A 15,574-nucleotide genomic window follows, 5' to 3' on the forward strand; every position below is an offset into this window, starting at 1 on the left:
AAACTTTATCAATAGCTTGAGTCCTTCCCCGGTTCAACATAAGATGTACAAGAACAAATGAGTATAAATAGTCTTTACTGTTCAAACATATGATGTACACGAACAAATGATTATAAATAGTCTTTGAGCAAATAAAGAATGAAACAACATGGTTCGGCATAAGATGTACAAGAACAAATGATTATAGATAGTCTTTGAGCAAATAAAGAATGAGACAACACAATCTAAACATTCAGAAGTTGATATTACACCTATTATCTTCTTCCAACATTCTATTTAGTTTGAACCAATTATCACAAAACAAATGATATACTTGAAAATTTAAAAAGTTTCAGAAGTGAACATGTCAGATTGATATTTCCAACATTCGGGTTAGTTTGAATCAATTATCACAAAAACAAAATAAATGATATAGCTGAAAATTTAAAAAAATTCAGAAGTGAACATGTCGGAAGAGATTTATATCAACCAATATTGAAGAGATTGATATCAACAAATATTGCTCATATAATGTTGTAGGACCAATTTTTTTTGTCCAAATCGGGGACAATTTGTGTTTTTTTCACCGCTCACTATAAATGATATTTGTTTTAAATAGGGACAACAAACAACACAGTCCAACGTCTTTTAATAACTATCCGTTTAACTTTTTTTTTTGTGATCTATCAACCGATGACGGCTACTCTCTTGGTTTATGTTCACTAAGCTAAAGAGTTTGATGCATGCCTTGACTTCTTACAAGATAAAGATTTAGAGAGTCAAGTTTCGAGGTTTATAGAATTTTTTATTCGGAAAAATAAATGATTTTGTTGTATGGGAGGGTGTGAATGCTCTTCAAACTTTAAAACAATATGTGACATTTTTTTTATGGTAAATAATCATAAAAGATAGTTTGTAAATAGTTTAACTTGATAATTGATACATTAGTAATAGTTGAAAGAAAGAAACTTTGATTGGCAGCCTATAATATACTTTGGGTTCTAAATAGCAATAAAAGACAGGTTTATACGGTTGTACCTTATGCTTTTAGTATGACAATACTAAATGTCAAAATAATGAAAATATCTATACACAGTGGTTTGATACTTTACCTTAGATATTCTCTTTTACAACTTTATTTAAAAATAATAATAATTAAATAAGAGATTTTAAGAAAATAATTTACATGTATAGAAGTTTATTTTATTTTCTAATAAACATAATTGGATGAATTCAAAACATTAGAAGATTCTGATTTTATAACTGTATTTTTACTAATATAAGTGTTCTACTGCAATAACATTTTAATACTCTTAATTGCCTGAAGCTAAAAAATATCTAACAGTAATACTTATAAAATAAAAGTGGAGATATTAATAAGTGACACAAGGTTCAAAAGAATTTGAAATTCAAGTAAAGTAGTAACTTGCAAAAGAGTTATGAGTGTTGCAAATTAGCAAAAAGAAAAAAATTTATATATTCTTTCTTTGGGGAAGAGTAAAAGTCTAAATGTAAATTTTTTTGATAAGTATATTTTTATTTGATTTTTAATATATAATTCTTTATGTAAAAGCACAAAAATTATCATATTTCTTTCCTGTTTTTAACCAAATAATGCAGGATAGCTCATAGAAAAAATTGATCTTGAGGACGAGAAAAATTCTCAAAGAAAAACATTAAAAAAGAAGAAGATGAATAAGTTACGAAACAATAAATAAAATAAAATGCTAAAAAGAAAAAATACACAAATTTATTTGTCATAACAAAACTAGCTTGATCGTAACATAACACATAAAAAAACTTATAACAAGTCATGAATTAGTTATAAAAAGTGGCATATTTGACATAAAAGAAAAACATAGTGAAGAAGCAAGTGGCTCAAGAAGCATATTTTTAATTTACAAAGAATTTTTATTTCTCTTCTTTTTTTAGTAATTAACTTTTTCAGCTTTTGGACATTATATTAGCTTTGTTTCTAGTTCTTAATAAATGTTAGTGTTGGAAATTATATAGTTCTATTTTAATTAAAAAGCTTTTTTTTTTGAATATTTCTTCTATTTTCTTATTTAATGAAGAAGAATATTTTCTTCAATAGTAAGTATATGGAGTAACTTTCTGTTATATTGGATAAATGACAAATGTTGATATTTCTATATAATACTAGAAAGCAATGGCCCGTGCCAGCACGGCCCCAATATTATTAAGTATTACTTTTTTTTGTTAAGTTTATTTTTATGTGAAATTGGAAAAAAGAAATTTGATGGATCTAAGGAGGTGTTCTTTATGTAAAATGTTAATTTTCTATATTTGATCAGTTAAAATCTTACAATATATTTTCTAGTTTTTTCCTTTTAAAATGAGGAAATGATTTCTATAATAGATGTATGAAAAAAAAGTTACACACGATATTCTGCATTGATAATGTCTTCCTCAATTTTCAACCACACCTCATTTTTACCCCATAATATGGAGCTCCCCCATCTTCATCCCCTCCACCACACACATCCCTACCCTCTACCTTCACCTCTTATAATATTTGTCTAAATTATATAAAAATACTTTTAGGATAATAATTTTTGTTAACCTATAAAAACAAGAATATAAGTAAGAAACATATTTATTTTCGTAGAAATTATTTCTAAAATAATATTTTTAATCTTAACAAACACATCATAAGTAATTATTAATCATATACTCATAGTATTGCATACTAAAAAGTTGAGTACGCTCTCGATCCATGAATAGATGATAATTGTCAAATAATAAATTATTATACTCATGGAAACATTATAAGAGTAGATACTTAAAGCGACATTTTATACACATATAGAGTATTACTATTTATATATTAGCGAAAGATGATTCATTTTTTCAATAGTCATCAATGTTCTTATTTTATTTTTTTACCAAAAACATATTACGAAATAATTTATTAATTATATTTTAAAATTTTAAATTTCAAATAAAAATATTTTTGTTTACTATTTTTTTTTCTAAATTTTTAGCACGTTATATAATTATTTAATAATAAAATAATATTAAAAACAAATGACAAATCTTTATTAATTTGTTATTAAACAAGTAAAAAGGAAAAATGACCAATCAGTAAAGTGAAAAAGGAAGAAAGAGTATATGACATGTGTTTATAAATAAAATTTATTATTTAATTATGATTAACTAATATACATATTACTTCAATAATTTATTTAATTATAATTTATCTCCACTCACACTTTTAATAAATCCTTCATCAAATTCAACTGAAAAATATATGAAGTTAATTAAAGTAGGGTAATTTACACACTTTAAAATATTAATTTGGGTAATAAAACAAATAATTATCTTTCACCAAATTAAAATGAAATGGAAAATATATGGGAAATTAGAGCACAATTGACAAGTGTTATGTCAATGTGTCAGTTTGGAAAGTTTAATGGCCCCACAATACTCAATGACATTTCACCTTAGGGCATCATTTGTAATTTAAGAGAAAAATGTGACTTCTTTTTAGAGTTATTGATAAGGTCTAAATAAATAAGCATGAGGGATAACCCTTTTAGCAAGCAAATCTTGCAAAGTGTTTTAAAGATCATAATACCCTCTAATTTTTTTTTAAATGACTTAAAACTAACATGTTGAAACTCTCTCAAACTCTCTTCTAATATATAGAATATATAATAATAATAATAATAATAAGTGTTATTCCTAAATTTTATATGCTTGAGATGTAGCTTTATATTTGATATTTATCCGCTCTAAAGTTAGATATTGTATAATTTGTTAACGTCTATCTATTGTGTACTATTATTAACATATTACTAAATTTATAATTAAGATAGGCAAAAGAAATAGTACTGTTAATGGAGATACTGATAGAATTGTTAGTAATTATTTAGCAAAATATATTTATTTATGTTATTATTGGTTCTACATTTATTTGTAATCGAGAAAGATGAATAGTGTAATAGTCTGTTATAATGAGTAAGAGTTAATATCTCAAAATGTTACTCAACTTTGAAAATTTATCTAGCAAAGTCATTAAACTTTATTTCGTATCAATAAAATCACTCAACTTAGGCCTATATATCAATAAAATCACTTAACTTAGACATTTATATCAATAAAACCACTCAACCAAATTTATCATTAAAAAATCAAAATAAATTGTTTTTTATATCTGATCACAATTAAAATAATAAATAAATAACATAAAATTACTACTTTATTATAAAATAAAATAAAATAAAATAATAAAAGATAATTTTATCAATATCATTTGATTAATTACTACTGCTTCATTGCAGTGACGACTAATAATTTTCAACTTTATTTGATAAAAATAGTATTGCTTCATTTGCCGGTAACCACACTTACTGTGATGGTTTAATCAATTTTTTGTTTGTGAAAATCTCTTTTTTCATTTAAAAAATAAATAAAAGTGAGGTTCATGTATCATGACGCCAGTTTGGAGAATTTTAGGTTCAAGTTCGATAAATTTATCTTTTATTTTGAATTTTATAATAAAATATTAATTTTGAGTCATATAGTTAGTAGTTTAATCATGAACATAATATAAAAAACGATTTAATTGTAGTGTGAATATTTTTAATGATCAATTTAATTGAGTGATTTTATTGATAAAAAAAAACTAAGTTAAGTGATTTTATTGATACAAAATAAAGTAATGATTTTGCTAGATAAATTCGTAAAGTTGAGTGATTTTGAGATATTAACTCTAATGAGTAAGCTAATCGAAAAGGACTTACTAAAAAAGTGTGTATTTATTTAAGCACATATTTATGAATTTTTAATATTACAATTTTGACAATTAATTTGCATAATAGAAAGGAGGATATCTAATTGTTCTAAGGGAAAAGGGACGGATTTACCCCCGAACTTTAATAAATGGTACGTATATGCCCTCCGTTATACTTTGCGTCCACATAAGCCCCTTCCGTCCAATTATAGGTACACATATACCCCTCTCACTAACGGACCCCTAATTGCTTACACGTGTCTTATTCGTATTGAACTACCCGTTTGACCCTTTTTTTTAACCCATAACCCAATATCCACCCAATTTCTTAGAACAAAGTTCAACAATCACCAGAAAACAGAGCACAAGTACTCAAAAAGTACAAATTTGGCAAAACACCGGTGTTCCTACCGGAAAATCAACTAAATTTACAATGGACGTTCGCCGGCGACCTGTTAAGCCTCTATACACATCTAAAGATGCTTCCGCCGGCGAACCTCTGAAACAAGAAGTTTCTTCTCCTAAAGCATCTGATGCGCTTCCACTCCCATTGTACCTAACCACTGGGTTGTTTTTCACCATGTTTTTCTCTGTTATGTATTTTCTTCTCGTAAGGTGGCGTGAGAAGATCCGTAATTCTATTCCTCTTCATGTGGTTACCCTTTCTGAATTGTTAGCTATGGTGTCATTGATTGCTTCCGTTATATATCTTTTGGGTTTCTTTGGGATTGGGTTTGTTCAGTCGTTTGTGTCCAGGTCGAATAGTGATTCATGGGATATTGAGGATGAGAATGCTGAGCAGCTTATTATTGAGGAAGATAGCCGCCGTGGACCATGTGCTGCTGCCACTACTCTTGGCTGCGTTGTGCCTCCACCACCTGTTCGAAAAATTGCCCCAAACGGAGAAGCCTGCGCCAATAATTATGCCCGCATTATCGGAAGATGACGAGGAGATTATACAATCTGTTGTTCAGGGTAAAACACCATCATATTCGTTGGAATCAAAGCTTGGTGATTGTATGAGAGCTGCTTCGATTCGAAAAGAGGCGTTACAGAGGATTACAGGGAAGTCATTGGAAGGGCTCCCATTGGAGGGATTTGACTATGAGTCTATTCTTGGACAGTGCTGTGAGATGCCTGTAGGATATGTGCAAATACCGGTGGGTATTGCTGGGCCTTTGTTGCTTGATGGGAGAGAGTACTCAGTGCCAATGGCAACTACAGAAGGATGTTTAGTGGCTAGCACCAACAGGGGTTGCAAGGCTATCTTTGTCTCTGGTGGCGCCGACAGCGTTTTGCTCAGAGATGGGATGACAAGAGCTCCGGTTGTCCGGTTCTCCACCGCCAAAAGAGTCGCTGAGTTGAAATTCTTGGTTGAGGATCCCAACTTTGTTCTAAGAAATTGGGTGGGTATTGGGTTATGGGGTGGATAGTTGGGTTATGGGTTAAAAAAAAGGGTCAAACGGGTAGTTCAATAGGAATAAGACACGTGTAAGCAATTAGGGGTCCGTTAGTGAGAGGGGTATATGTGTACCTATAATTGGACGGAAGGGGCTTATATGGACGCAAAGTATAACGGAGGGCATATACGTACCATTTATTAAAGTTCGGGGGTAAATCCGTCCCTTCTCCCTTGTTCTAATTCAGTAATAATATATAAACATAATCGTGAGAGATACTTACACATTTGTGAAAAATATAAATTAAGGAATAAAGAATTACCTTATAATAGAAATATCAAATGAAGTCAAGATCCCAATACTTTTTATCATATTTGTGAAAAACAAAATATTTTCTCTACATATCTGCTTGCGGATTGTTAATTAGTTAATTCACCACTCAATTATTTCTGATTTTCTCAAATAGTAATTAAAACAAAAAAAAGTTATAAAATAAATAAATCAATCTTTATGAATTTGACATATTTTTATACTATAATTTGAAAAAGTATGAATTTAATTTTCTATGTATACTAGTGACTCGTCAATTATAGAAAGAATTTAGGAGATTTCATGATACATTTAGGATTATTTTAGAAGACATTCTCAATCCAATGCAACATTTCATGTTTTATTAACTTTTTTGTTTTGGTCAAATGCTTCATTAACTTATAAAGTGCTTTTTATCTAAAACACTTTCATATTTAAAGTTTAAATCTGAGACTTTTGAGTAAAAAAGGAGTAACATTATCCATTACATCACATCCTTTGATGGTCAAAGAATGAGTTTATAAGAGAAATACATTTGCACAAGACTAAATAGTACTTTTCTAAGTATAAAAAATTAATTGCTTTTTCATCTCATATTTTAAGGGTGATGTAGCCAATTTTTACTTTTCGGCTTATTAATAAATTAAAAAAAAAACTATATTCAATTTATTTTTAAACATATATATTTTTAAACGCTTTTCAAACAAATATTTCTAGTAAGAAGCATATTTTGTTTGATCATTAAATTAAAAAACACTTTGAATAATAATTAGTGTTTGACTAAATTTTTAAAAAATATTCTAAGAGTTGTTTGGATGGCTTTTGTCCTTTTTGACTTAAAAATATGACAACAACAACAATATATTCGGTGGAATTTCATTAAATAGGGGTCTGGAGAGGATAGAATGTGTGTAAATTTTATCACTACCTCGTGGAGATAGAGAGGTTGTTTTCCAATGATCCTCGGCTCAAATGCATCAAATCCTAGTAAATCAAACAATATAAAAGTGCTTAAAACTATTTTGGCTTTAATATAAACTAATTCAAATAGGGTCTAAGTGTATTTTTCTCAATTTTTATTTTTTTAAAAACATGTTTTTTTTTAGTTTCTGAAAACAACTTCTACTACTCGACAAAAAAATCTTTTAAAAATGAAAAAATATTCTAAAAGTAGGTTTTACTAATTCACCTTTAAATTTGGTGCAGATGACAAGTAGAGTATTTTTTTTTAGATGACAAGTAGAGTATACTCCAACGATGGAGTATTAAATTTATCGATATGGTGAAGAGCTTTTTATGAAAATCTCAGCCACATTATTGTAAGAAATTTCCAAAAAAATAATTCAAAGCAATTAAAGTTTTTTGAACTCATCATATAGAAAAATCTAAATGAAAGATAAAAATGAAAGAATATTCTAAAAGTAGTCTTGAAATTTGAACAATTAAGTTAGGGGAAAAGGACATGATATACCCCTCAACATTCCTATTTAGAGCTGATATACCCTCGTCCTCGTTATAAAAGTGACTCATATATACTCCTATTGTTATACAAATGACTCACATATACCATTTTCCTCTAACGGAAGTGAAATTTTATTTTATTTTTGAAAAAAAGTATAATTCATATGGGATATATTTGATCCTCCTCACACATATTTTTTTTTGTTTGAACGATCAATTTAAATTTATTATTTTGATGGTCAAATTTAATTTTGTATCAGTCATTTTCTTGCAAAAATTATTGTAGATGCCCAATTTTTTTTACAAATACAAAAACTAAATTGCAATATAGTCACAAAAAATAGTTATAATTTTTTTCATTACACTAAAGAATGAAAGAAAAAAAGAATAAAAAACTCAAATAATGATAATTAAAGAAATCAAAATATAATTTATGCATGAAAAATATTAAAATATATCTTGAACTTTACAGATCATATATACATGACTTTTTTTAAAATTTAAAATCAAAAGACTAAATTTTAAACTAATTTTTTTTAACTTTCAATAGACAAAGGGTATATGTAAACTCATTTTATGACAGTAAGGATATATATATGCCATTTGTATTTGTATAATTGTAAGAGCATATATGAATCACTTTAATAAGAGCGAAACAAAGTTGAGGGCCCTTTCCCTTAATGGAGGTGACCATACTTGTGAATTGTGATAACCAAATGCTTGCATGAATGAGTAAACATGCTTGGCTTATCAAGCTCGGCCTTGACACTAGTCCTCTTTACGCTACAAATCTCATTGCTCACTATGTTTCCTCTCCAATCCCCAACTCCCTTACCATTGCCCAGAAGGTGTTCGACCAAGTGCCTCACAAAGACACAACCTTATGGACCTCTCTCATCTCATCCTACGCTCGTTCCAATCAACCCCACAAAGCCCTTCACCTCTTCTCCGTCATGCTCAACCAATATCAATCCAATCCAGATACTGCTGCTCAGCCCAATCACTTCGTCTTCACAGCTGTTGCTCGCGCCATTGCTTCTTCTCCACAGAACTTCAAATTGGGGCAAAACTTGCATGCCCATGTTATGAAGTCTGGATTTTTGCCTGGAGATATTGTTGTTGAGACTGCTTTCTTGGATTTGTATTCGAAATGTGGGGTAGTGGAATGTGCCCGGATGATGTTTGATGAAATGTGTAGGAGAAATTTGGTGACGTGGAACGCTGTGATTTCTGGGTATGTTCAGAATGGACGGGAGTGTGAAGGGTTGGAGTTGTTTTATCAAATGAAGTGTAGAGAATTTTACGTGCCTGATGAGTATACCGTTGCTACTGTTTTATCTGGTTGTGGCTATGTACAGGAGCTTTTTCTGGGCATGCAAGTTCATGGTTATGCGTTTGTTAGTGGGTTTGAGTCGAGTTGTAGAAATTCAATTGCTAATATGTATTTTTATTGTAGTAGAGTTGGATTGGCGGAGAAAGTTTTTGTCGGAACAGAGAGGGATGTTGTTTCTAAGCTTGTAAAGATAAGGGGTTATGTATTTAATCATATGTATGCTGATGCTGTGAGGTACATTTTGTCAATGGAGAATGCTGTTGAAATTTTAGTTATGGATCAGACTATTTTCGTGCCTCTGCTATCTGCTTGCGCCAAGATGCGTTTGCTCAATGCTGGGAAGCAAGTCCATGGTCTCTTTATCACTTTGGTGAATTCATATAAAACTGCTTGTTTATTAAAAGAGAGCAGAGCGATTATTGGCAGTGCACTCATAGACATGTACGGCAAGTGCAGTGATATTGGTAAAGCGCGAAAAGTTTTTGAAAGTTGGCTACCTGAACGACATGCTCCACTGTGGAATTCTTTGTTGTCTGGTTATATTAATAATGGACTAATCGAAGATGCCAAGGCACTCTTTGAGCATATGCCCGAGAAAACTATTGTTTCTTGGACAAGCATGATGACAGGATATGTGCAAAAGGGCTTGCCCCGAGAAGGCTTAAATTTATTGGCTAAGATGTATTCTGGAGAAGAAAGAGATAGGCTAGAAGGAAACTGCTTGACCTTTGTGGTAGCTCTTGAAGCATGTTCCCATCTAACAGATTTGGACAAAGGAAAGCAAATACATGCAAAAATTATTAGAGAGTTGCCGGATGCGGATGACAATGTAGCTGTTGGAACAGCTTTAGTTGACATGTATTCAAAATCAGGTCACTTGTGTTACACATTACGACTTTTTGATGCGATGGAAGAGAAAAATGTTGTTTCATGGACTTCTGCAATCATGGGATTTGCTGTTCATGGATTTGCTTTCCAAGCCCTTGAACTTTTTCAGCGTATGGTAAACATGGGAATTAATCCCAATGAAGTGACATTTACTGCAGTACTAACTGCTTGCCGTCATTGTGGTTTAGTAGATGAGGGAATGCAATATTTTACGCTAATGTGGAAGCAGTATGGTTTGACCCCTGATGAAGAACATTATACATGTCTAATTGACTTATTGGGACGTAATGGAAGGCTTGAGGAAGCATGGCATTTGGTGGAGGGAATGGAAGAGAACCATCTAAATGATGGGTGCTCTACAGGTACCATTTGGGCTGCACTTCTAGGGGCCTGTCAGTTGTATGAAAACGTTGAAATTGGAAAGAAGGTAGCTGAAAAGCTGTCGGAAAAGGAGATACTGATATCTACTGCTTCTATTGCGCTATCTAATGTTTATGCAGCAGCTGGAATGTGGAATGAAGTGTACAGAGTGAGAGAGAGTTGGAGAAAAAAAGGTCATGCTGATGGAGAGCCTGGTCTTAGCCGCATATGTACACAACCCTATTAATACGAAATTCTTAGACACAGTGTTGTTGCCCTTTTATGTAAATGGTGAGTCATTAGTGTTTTTTGCAATGAGAAAAGTTATTTCAAGGTACAACATTTCCTTTGGTTATGCAAAATGGGAGAACCTTTGGCTGCTTCCTTTTTTTTGTTGACTTGTTCAAGGTCTGCTTCCATGTTTGGTTGGCTTGTCTCAAGATGTATAATATCAGTTGTACATGTTGACTTGCAACTATTTGACATATTACTTCTTCGTTCCATTGTGTATCGATAGAAAAATACATTTTGAGTAATTTCTGCAGTAATTCTGCGCAAAATTCTCAGAATTTTTATAAATTGATGGACAATCCTGATGCAGTTTTTGTACATTCAATAATACTACTGGAATATATCAGGATAACTTCACAAAGTAATGATATGAGTTGATTTAATTTATGTATTACTAATACTTGTACTACATTATATCTGGCATAACATAGTATGTATATTAAATAATACCCCCAACGGAACGAATAAACAAGTCATACTTATACGAGGTATTATACTGAGATTATTTTCTTAATTCGTCCTACCAAATGACCCCTATATATGTGTTATAAAGAGAAGACATTGAAAGTATTGCAACCAAATGAACATAATAAATCAAAGTTTAAATTGTTTATCTCCAAGTTTTCACCAAATATCCCTACAAATTCTTTCTACCAAAAGAATGTGTCGACCATATTCTGCGGGAACTTCAATGGAAAAAAACTTCCAACATTTCTCCCTCCTCCTAAAAATAGCCTAAACATATTTCTAGGTTTTCCCTTTTTAGACAGCCTAATTAGCTAGCTATCTATCTATCTATCTATTCCCTTTTTAGTTATATATATCAACAAAATTTGTAAAGGCAAATACGATTGCCTAAACCAGAATTTATAGATTATAGAATTGTATGTGTTTTAGAAATTCGTAGCTATTCTAGCAAATTAGAGTTGGATATTTAGAAATTAAAAAAAGAAAACATGGGTTGTTTTTCATGTTTTTCATCACAAGAAAAGAAGGCATTCAAAAGAATACATAGCAAAAGCAAAGAAACATCTGATGTTGTTCGTCAAAGAGAAACTCTCTTGCATCAACAACAACAACAACGTCCACATTCATTATCGAGGCCAAAGCCACAGCAGGATCAGCGTTCTCATTCGCAACCTCTATCTGGTATATTTTTCTTCATAACTTCAAATGTAACATAAAAATGTTTGCTTTATAATCCTCTCATTGTGACTCCCTTAAAAGTTAAGGGTGGAGGGTGTAATTACCACCTGAGCAACCCCGTCTCATCGGAGGCTGGAGCTATTATGGGAATATGGGGAATACTGTGACCATAAAACAAGATGAATTTTTTGAAGACAAGTTAGAATAGAAAAGTAAAGCAGAGGGAGACGGTTGTAGACATAATACATAAACGTCACCTTTAACTTGAACTCATTTTACATTTATGCCCTTCAACTTTGGATGTGTACAAGTAGATACTTAAACTTGTATAAAATTGAACAAATAGACACATGAGTCCTGTGTGGCATAATACACGGACGACACCATGTAGGATGCACATTGCCAAGTTAAAGGGCATATTTATGTATTATGCCTGAAATAAAATAAGTGATTCTCTATGATACTATAAAGTTTCAGATTAGTTTTTGCTTTCTTAATACATAAATCTTCTGCAGAAAATACTAGAAAGGTGCCAGCAGAAACCACACACCAAAAGTCTTCTAACAAAGGCGAAAGCCAGAACATTGCAGCTCAAACATTCACCTTCAGGGAACTGGCAACAGCTACGAAGAACTTCCGATCAGAATGTCTGATAGGAGAAGGTGGATTTGGACGTGTTTACAAGGGACACCTTAACAAAACTGGCCAGGTGCTTCAACACTTCAATATTTCTGCTATTTGTTTCAATACATAACTAGCATTTTGCCGTGAAACTGTACTAATCATCACTTCATTTTGTCCAGACTGTAGCAGTGAAACAGCTTGACCGCAATGGATTGCAAGGAAACCGAGAATTTCTTGTGGAGGTGTTGATGTTGAGCCTTCTGCACCATTCAAATCTTGTAAATCTAATTGGCTATTGTGCTGACGGAGATCAAAGACTTCTTGTTTATGAGTACATGTCATTGGGATCATTGGAGGATCATCTGCTTGGTATTTATGTTTTCCTAAGTATTATTATTCTACGTGTCCCACTTGTGGAACTATACTGAGTATGTCGTTGTTGCTGTTGTTCTTATTACTCTACCGGCATTTGAAATTTGCTATTGTGATAGTAAAACAATATCTGTATAATCTTTTAATTTTTCTAATTCCCTTGCTGCGATAAGGCTGAATACCATATTAGAAGAATCTTAAAAACATTTTCTACTGCCAACAAGCACCTTCTTAGTGCAGAAGATGAAACAATACTCTTTAAAATGTGTAACAAAATCAAGAAACTATTATTTATCCTCCACAACTGTAAAGGGGAGTTTTGAGTAATGAACTGGCGTCATAGCATTCCGTTTCATGTATACTAGCTACCTTTGTTTACGAAAGCAACATATTGCCTATTACTATCAAACTAATGAAGAATCGTATATATATGTATGTGTGTGTGTGTTTCTTCAGATCTTGAACGAGATAAACTTCCACTAGATTGGTTCACAAGGATGAAAATAGCATTACATGCTGCAAATGGACTCGAATATTTACATCATAGAGCCAATCCACCAGTCATTTACCGTGACTTGAAGTCCTCAAACATCTTGCTGGATAAGGAACATAATGCAAAACTGTCAGACTTCGGGTTAGCCAAGGTTGGACCTACAGGGGAAAACACCCATGTATCATCAAGAGTCATGGGAACGTACGGTTATTGTGCTCCTGAGTACCAACAAACTGGCAAGCTGACTATCAAGTCTGACGTCTATAGCTTTGGTGTAGTTTTATTGGAGCTAATTACAGGTAGGAGAGCAGTTGATATCACAAGATTTGGGCATCAGCAGAACTTAGTTACTTGGGTAAGCGAAACATTTCTCCTTCCTTTCTTCTTTGACCTTAATGACTATTTTATGATGAAACATACGCCATTGAATATTACATGATCCAACACCAGTAGTGTTTACCGAGCCAGATTGCAGAAATCTATGTTTCTTTCATATCTAAAATGCTGTCATAAAATTAATAAGGATTGGAGAAATGCTCCTTAACTTTTGGGCTACTTTTATTGTTTATTGTTGCAAATATAACTTTCCGACAAAGAGGATTCATTTCATTGCAAGTGGCTCCGCCACTGGTATTGATCATGACTGATAACTGAATGACATAGATAACCTAGTTTCTAATATTTCTTTTTCCCTCTTGAGGCTGATGTTCGATTTACTTCTAAATTCAACGGGTTGTTGATTTATTAAAAGACCATGTTGTGTTGTCCTACTCCGCGTTTTAAGCAAAAAGATGTTCTTTCTTATGCTTCTTCCAGGCTGAACCCATATTCAAAGACACAAAGAGACACATTGAACTAGCTGATCCACTTCTTGGAGCAAATTTCCCAAGGAAAAATTTCAGTCAGGCTGTTGCTATTGCTTCTATGTGTCTGCAAGATGATCCAGTAGTACGTCCTCTTATTAGTGATGTGGTCACTGCACTCAGTACCCTTTCAGTACCTGATTCACCATTCGCTTCTCCAACTCGAGCACCACCCCCAATGCATATGTCAACTGAAGACAACATAATATCTACAAGAGAGTGCCAAGAAGAACTCGCAGAAGCCATAGAATGGGGTTCAAATTCAAGAAAACAGAATGCAAGATCACTAGCATCTTGCGGTTCTTCAGTGTGACATCCAAATTTCGGCTAGTCACTCCATAACAGAATTAAGTAAACAAAGATGATCATGTTGCTTCAGCCCTCCAGAGATGTTGTTAAGTGATCATCTAGTACTACCACTGTTTGAATAGTACTTCAAATATTGTGTATCTTACAAAAATGGACAATTTGTTACAGCCACTGTAGCAGGGAATCCAAAGAAATGATGTATACTAGCTCGCAGAATGAAGAATCTACATGTCCTTACTTAATACGATTCAACTTATATACATTGACTCTGTAGATTCTTTTACGGCTATCAGTGTAATATTAATTTGTGTAGTGCTTTAACTCAACAATATAATCACGACTCACACGAGTAGTAGTTTCAATTTTCTTTCTGGAATCATTTGTCTGTTGGGATTACTATTCCAAGAGTTCTGTAGTTCTCATCTTTATCATATGATCTGAAAATCACTGCTTCCAACATAAAAAAAATTCTTAACTACGTGTTTTAGGCTTAGTTCCTACTTAGCAAGGTGATCACTTTTATAAAATCTGATTAGTACAACTTGTATCTTGACTAATAAGGATAAATCCGTTAGATAAACAAAAGATATAGAAATATGGCAAGATCATGTAACATCATAGAGTTGAGTTGGTTTGGATATTTTAAATATCAAACCAAATCATTTGTGTCGCATGCAGGACCGGCTCTATGTTTTGGGAAATAAGGCTTTTGCCTTAGGCCCCTAAATTTCAGGGGCCTCAAATTTTTATCAAGAATAAACTATGTGTTAAAATTTCTATAGGAAAAAAATGATTATTTATGATAAAAAGTATAAATTTTTTTAAAATATATTATTTTACCCACTTTAACATCTTTTGTACTTTGTTAAAAATAAGAATTAATAATGAAAAGTGTTGAACAAAGTGAATTACAAATTCTTTTTATTTCTTTTTAAATTTTAGTTTCAAGCATTACTACAAGCATATTAAAATGGGGTATACCAAGTCATC

General features: G+C 31.9%; 2 protein-coding genes and 1 pseudogene across 2 annotated transcripts; all 3 read left to right on the forward strand.

Moving 5' to 3' along the window:
• The first annotated feature begins 5,113 nt into the window (after positions 1–5,113).
• LOC102591590 (3-hydroxy-3-methylglutaryl-coenzyme A reductase 1-like) lies at positions 5,114–6,183 on the forward strand (annotated as a pseudogene).
• Positions 6,184–8,633: 2,450 nt separating this feature from the next.
• LOC102583004 (pentatricopeptide repeat-containing protein At2g13600-like) lies at positions 8,634–10,733 on the forward strand. The gene has a single exon (XM_006356702.2). The coding sequence runs from the start codon at positions 8,634–8,636 to the stop codon at positions 10,731–10,733; it is 2,100 nt and encodes a 699-aa protein (XP_006356764.1).
• A 1,000-nt stretch (positions 10,734–11,733) lies between these two features.
• Positions 11,734–14,595, forward strand: LOC102591936 (serine/threonine-protein kinase At3g07070-like). The gene is made up of 5 exons (XM_006356724.2): positions 11,734–11,926; positions 12,439–12,632; positions 12,727–12,916; positions 13,376–13,767; positions 14,229–14,595. The coding sequence occupies exons 1-5, from the start codon at positions 11,734–11,736 to the stop codon at positions 14,586–14,588; spliced, it is 1,329 nt and encodes a 442-aa protein (XP_006356786.1). The 3' UTR covers positions 14,589–14,595.
• Positions 14,596–15,574: the final 979 nt, after the last annotated feature.

The sequence above is a fragment of the Solanum tuberosum genome, unplaced genomic scaffold (genome assembly GCF_000226075.1).
Source record: "Solanum tuberosum cultivar DM 1-3 516 R44 unplaced genomic scaffold, SolTub_3.0 scf00229, whole genome shotgun sequence".
Lineage (NCBI taxonomy): Eukaryota > Viridiplantae > Streptophyta > Magnoliopsida > Solanales > Solanaceae > Solanum > Solanum tuberosum.

What these genes read in the sequence shown, in the direction of transcription:
- LOC102583004 (XM_006356702.2), top strand. Translation starts at nt 8,634, where the DNA reads ATGAGTAAACATGCTTGGCTTATCAAGCTCGGCCTTGACACTAGTCCT.
- LOC102591936 (XM_006356724.2), top strand. Translation starts at nt 11,734, where the DNA reads ATGGGTTGTTTTTCATGTTTTTCATCACAAGAAAAGAAGGCATTCAAA. An exon ending in ACCTTAACAAAACTGGCCAG is followed by an intron (nt 12,633 to 12,726) that starts GTGCTTCAACAC and finishes CATTTTGTCCAG; the next exon opens with ACTGTAGCAGTGAAACAGCT. An exon ending in ATTGGAGGATCATCTGCTTG is followed by an intron (nt 12,917 to 13,375) that starts GTATTTATGTTT and finishes GTGTTTCTTCAG; the next exon opens with ATCTTGAACGAGATAAACTT.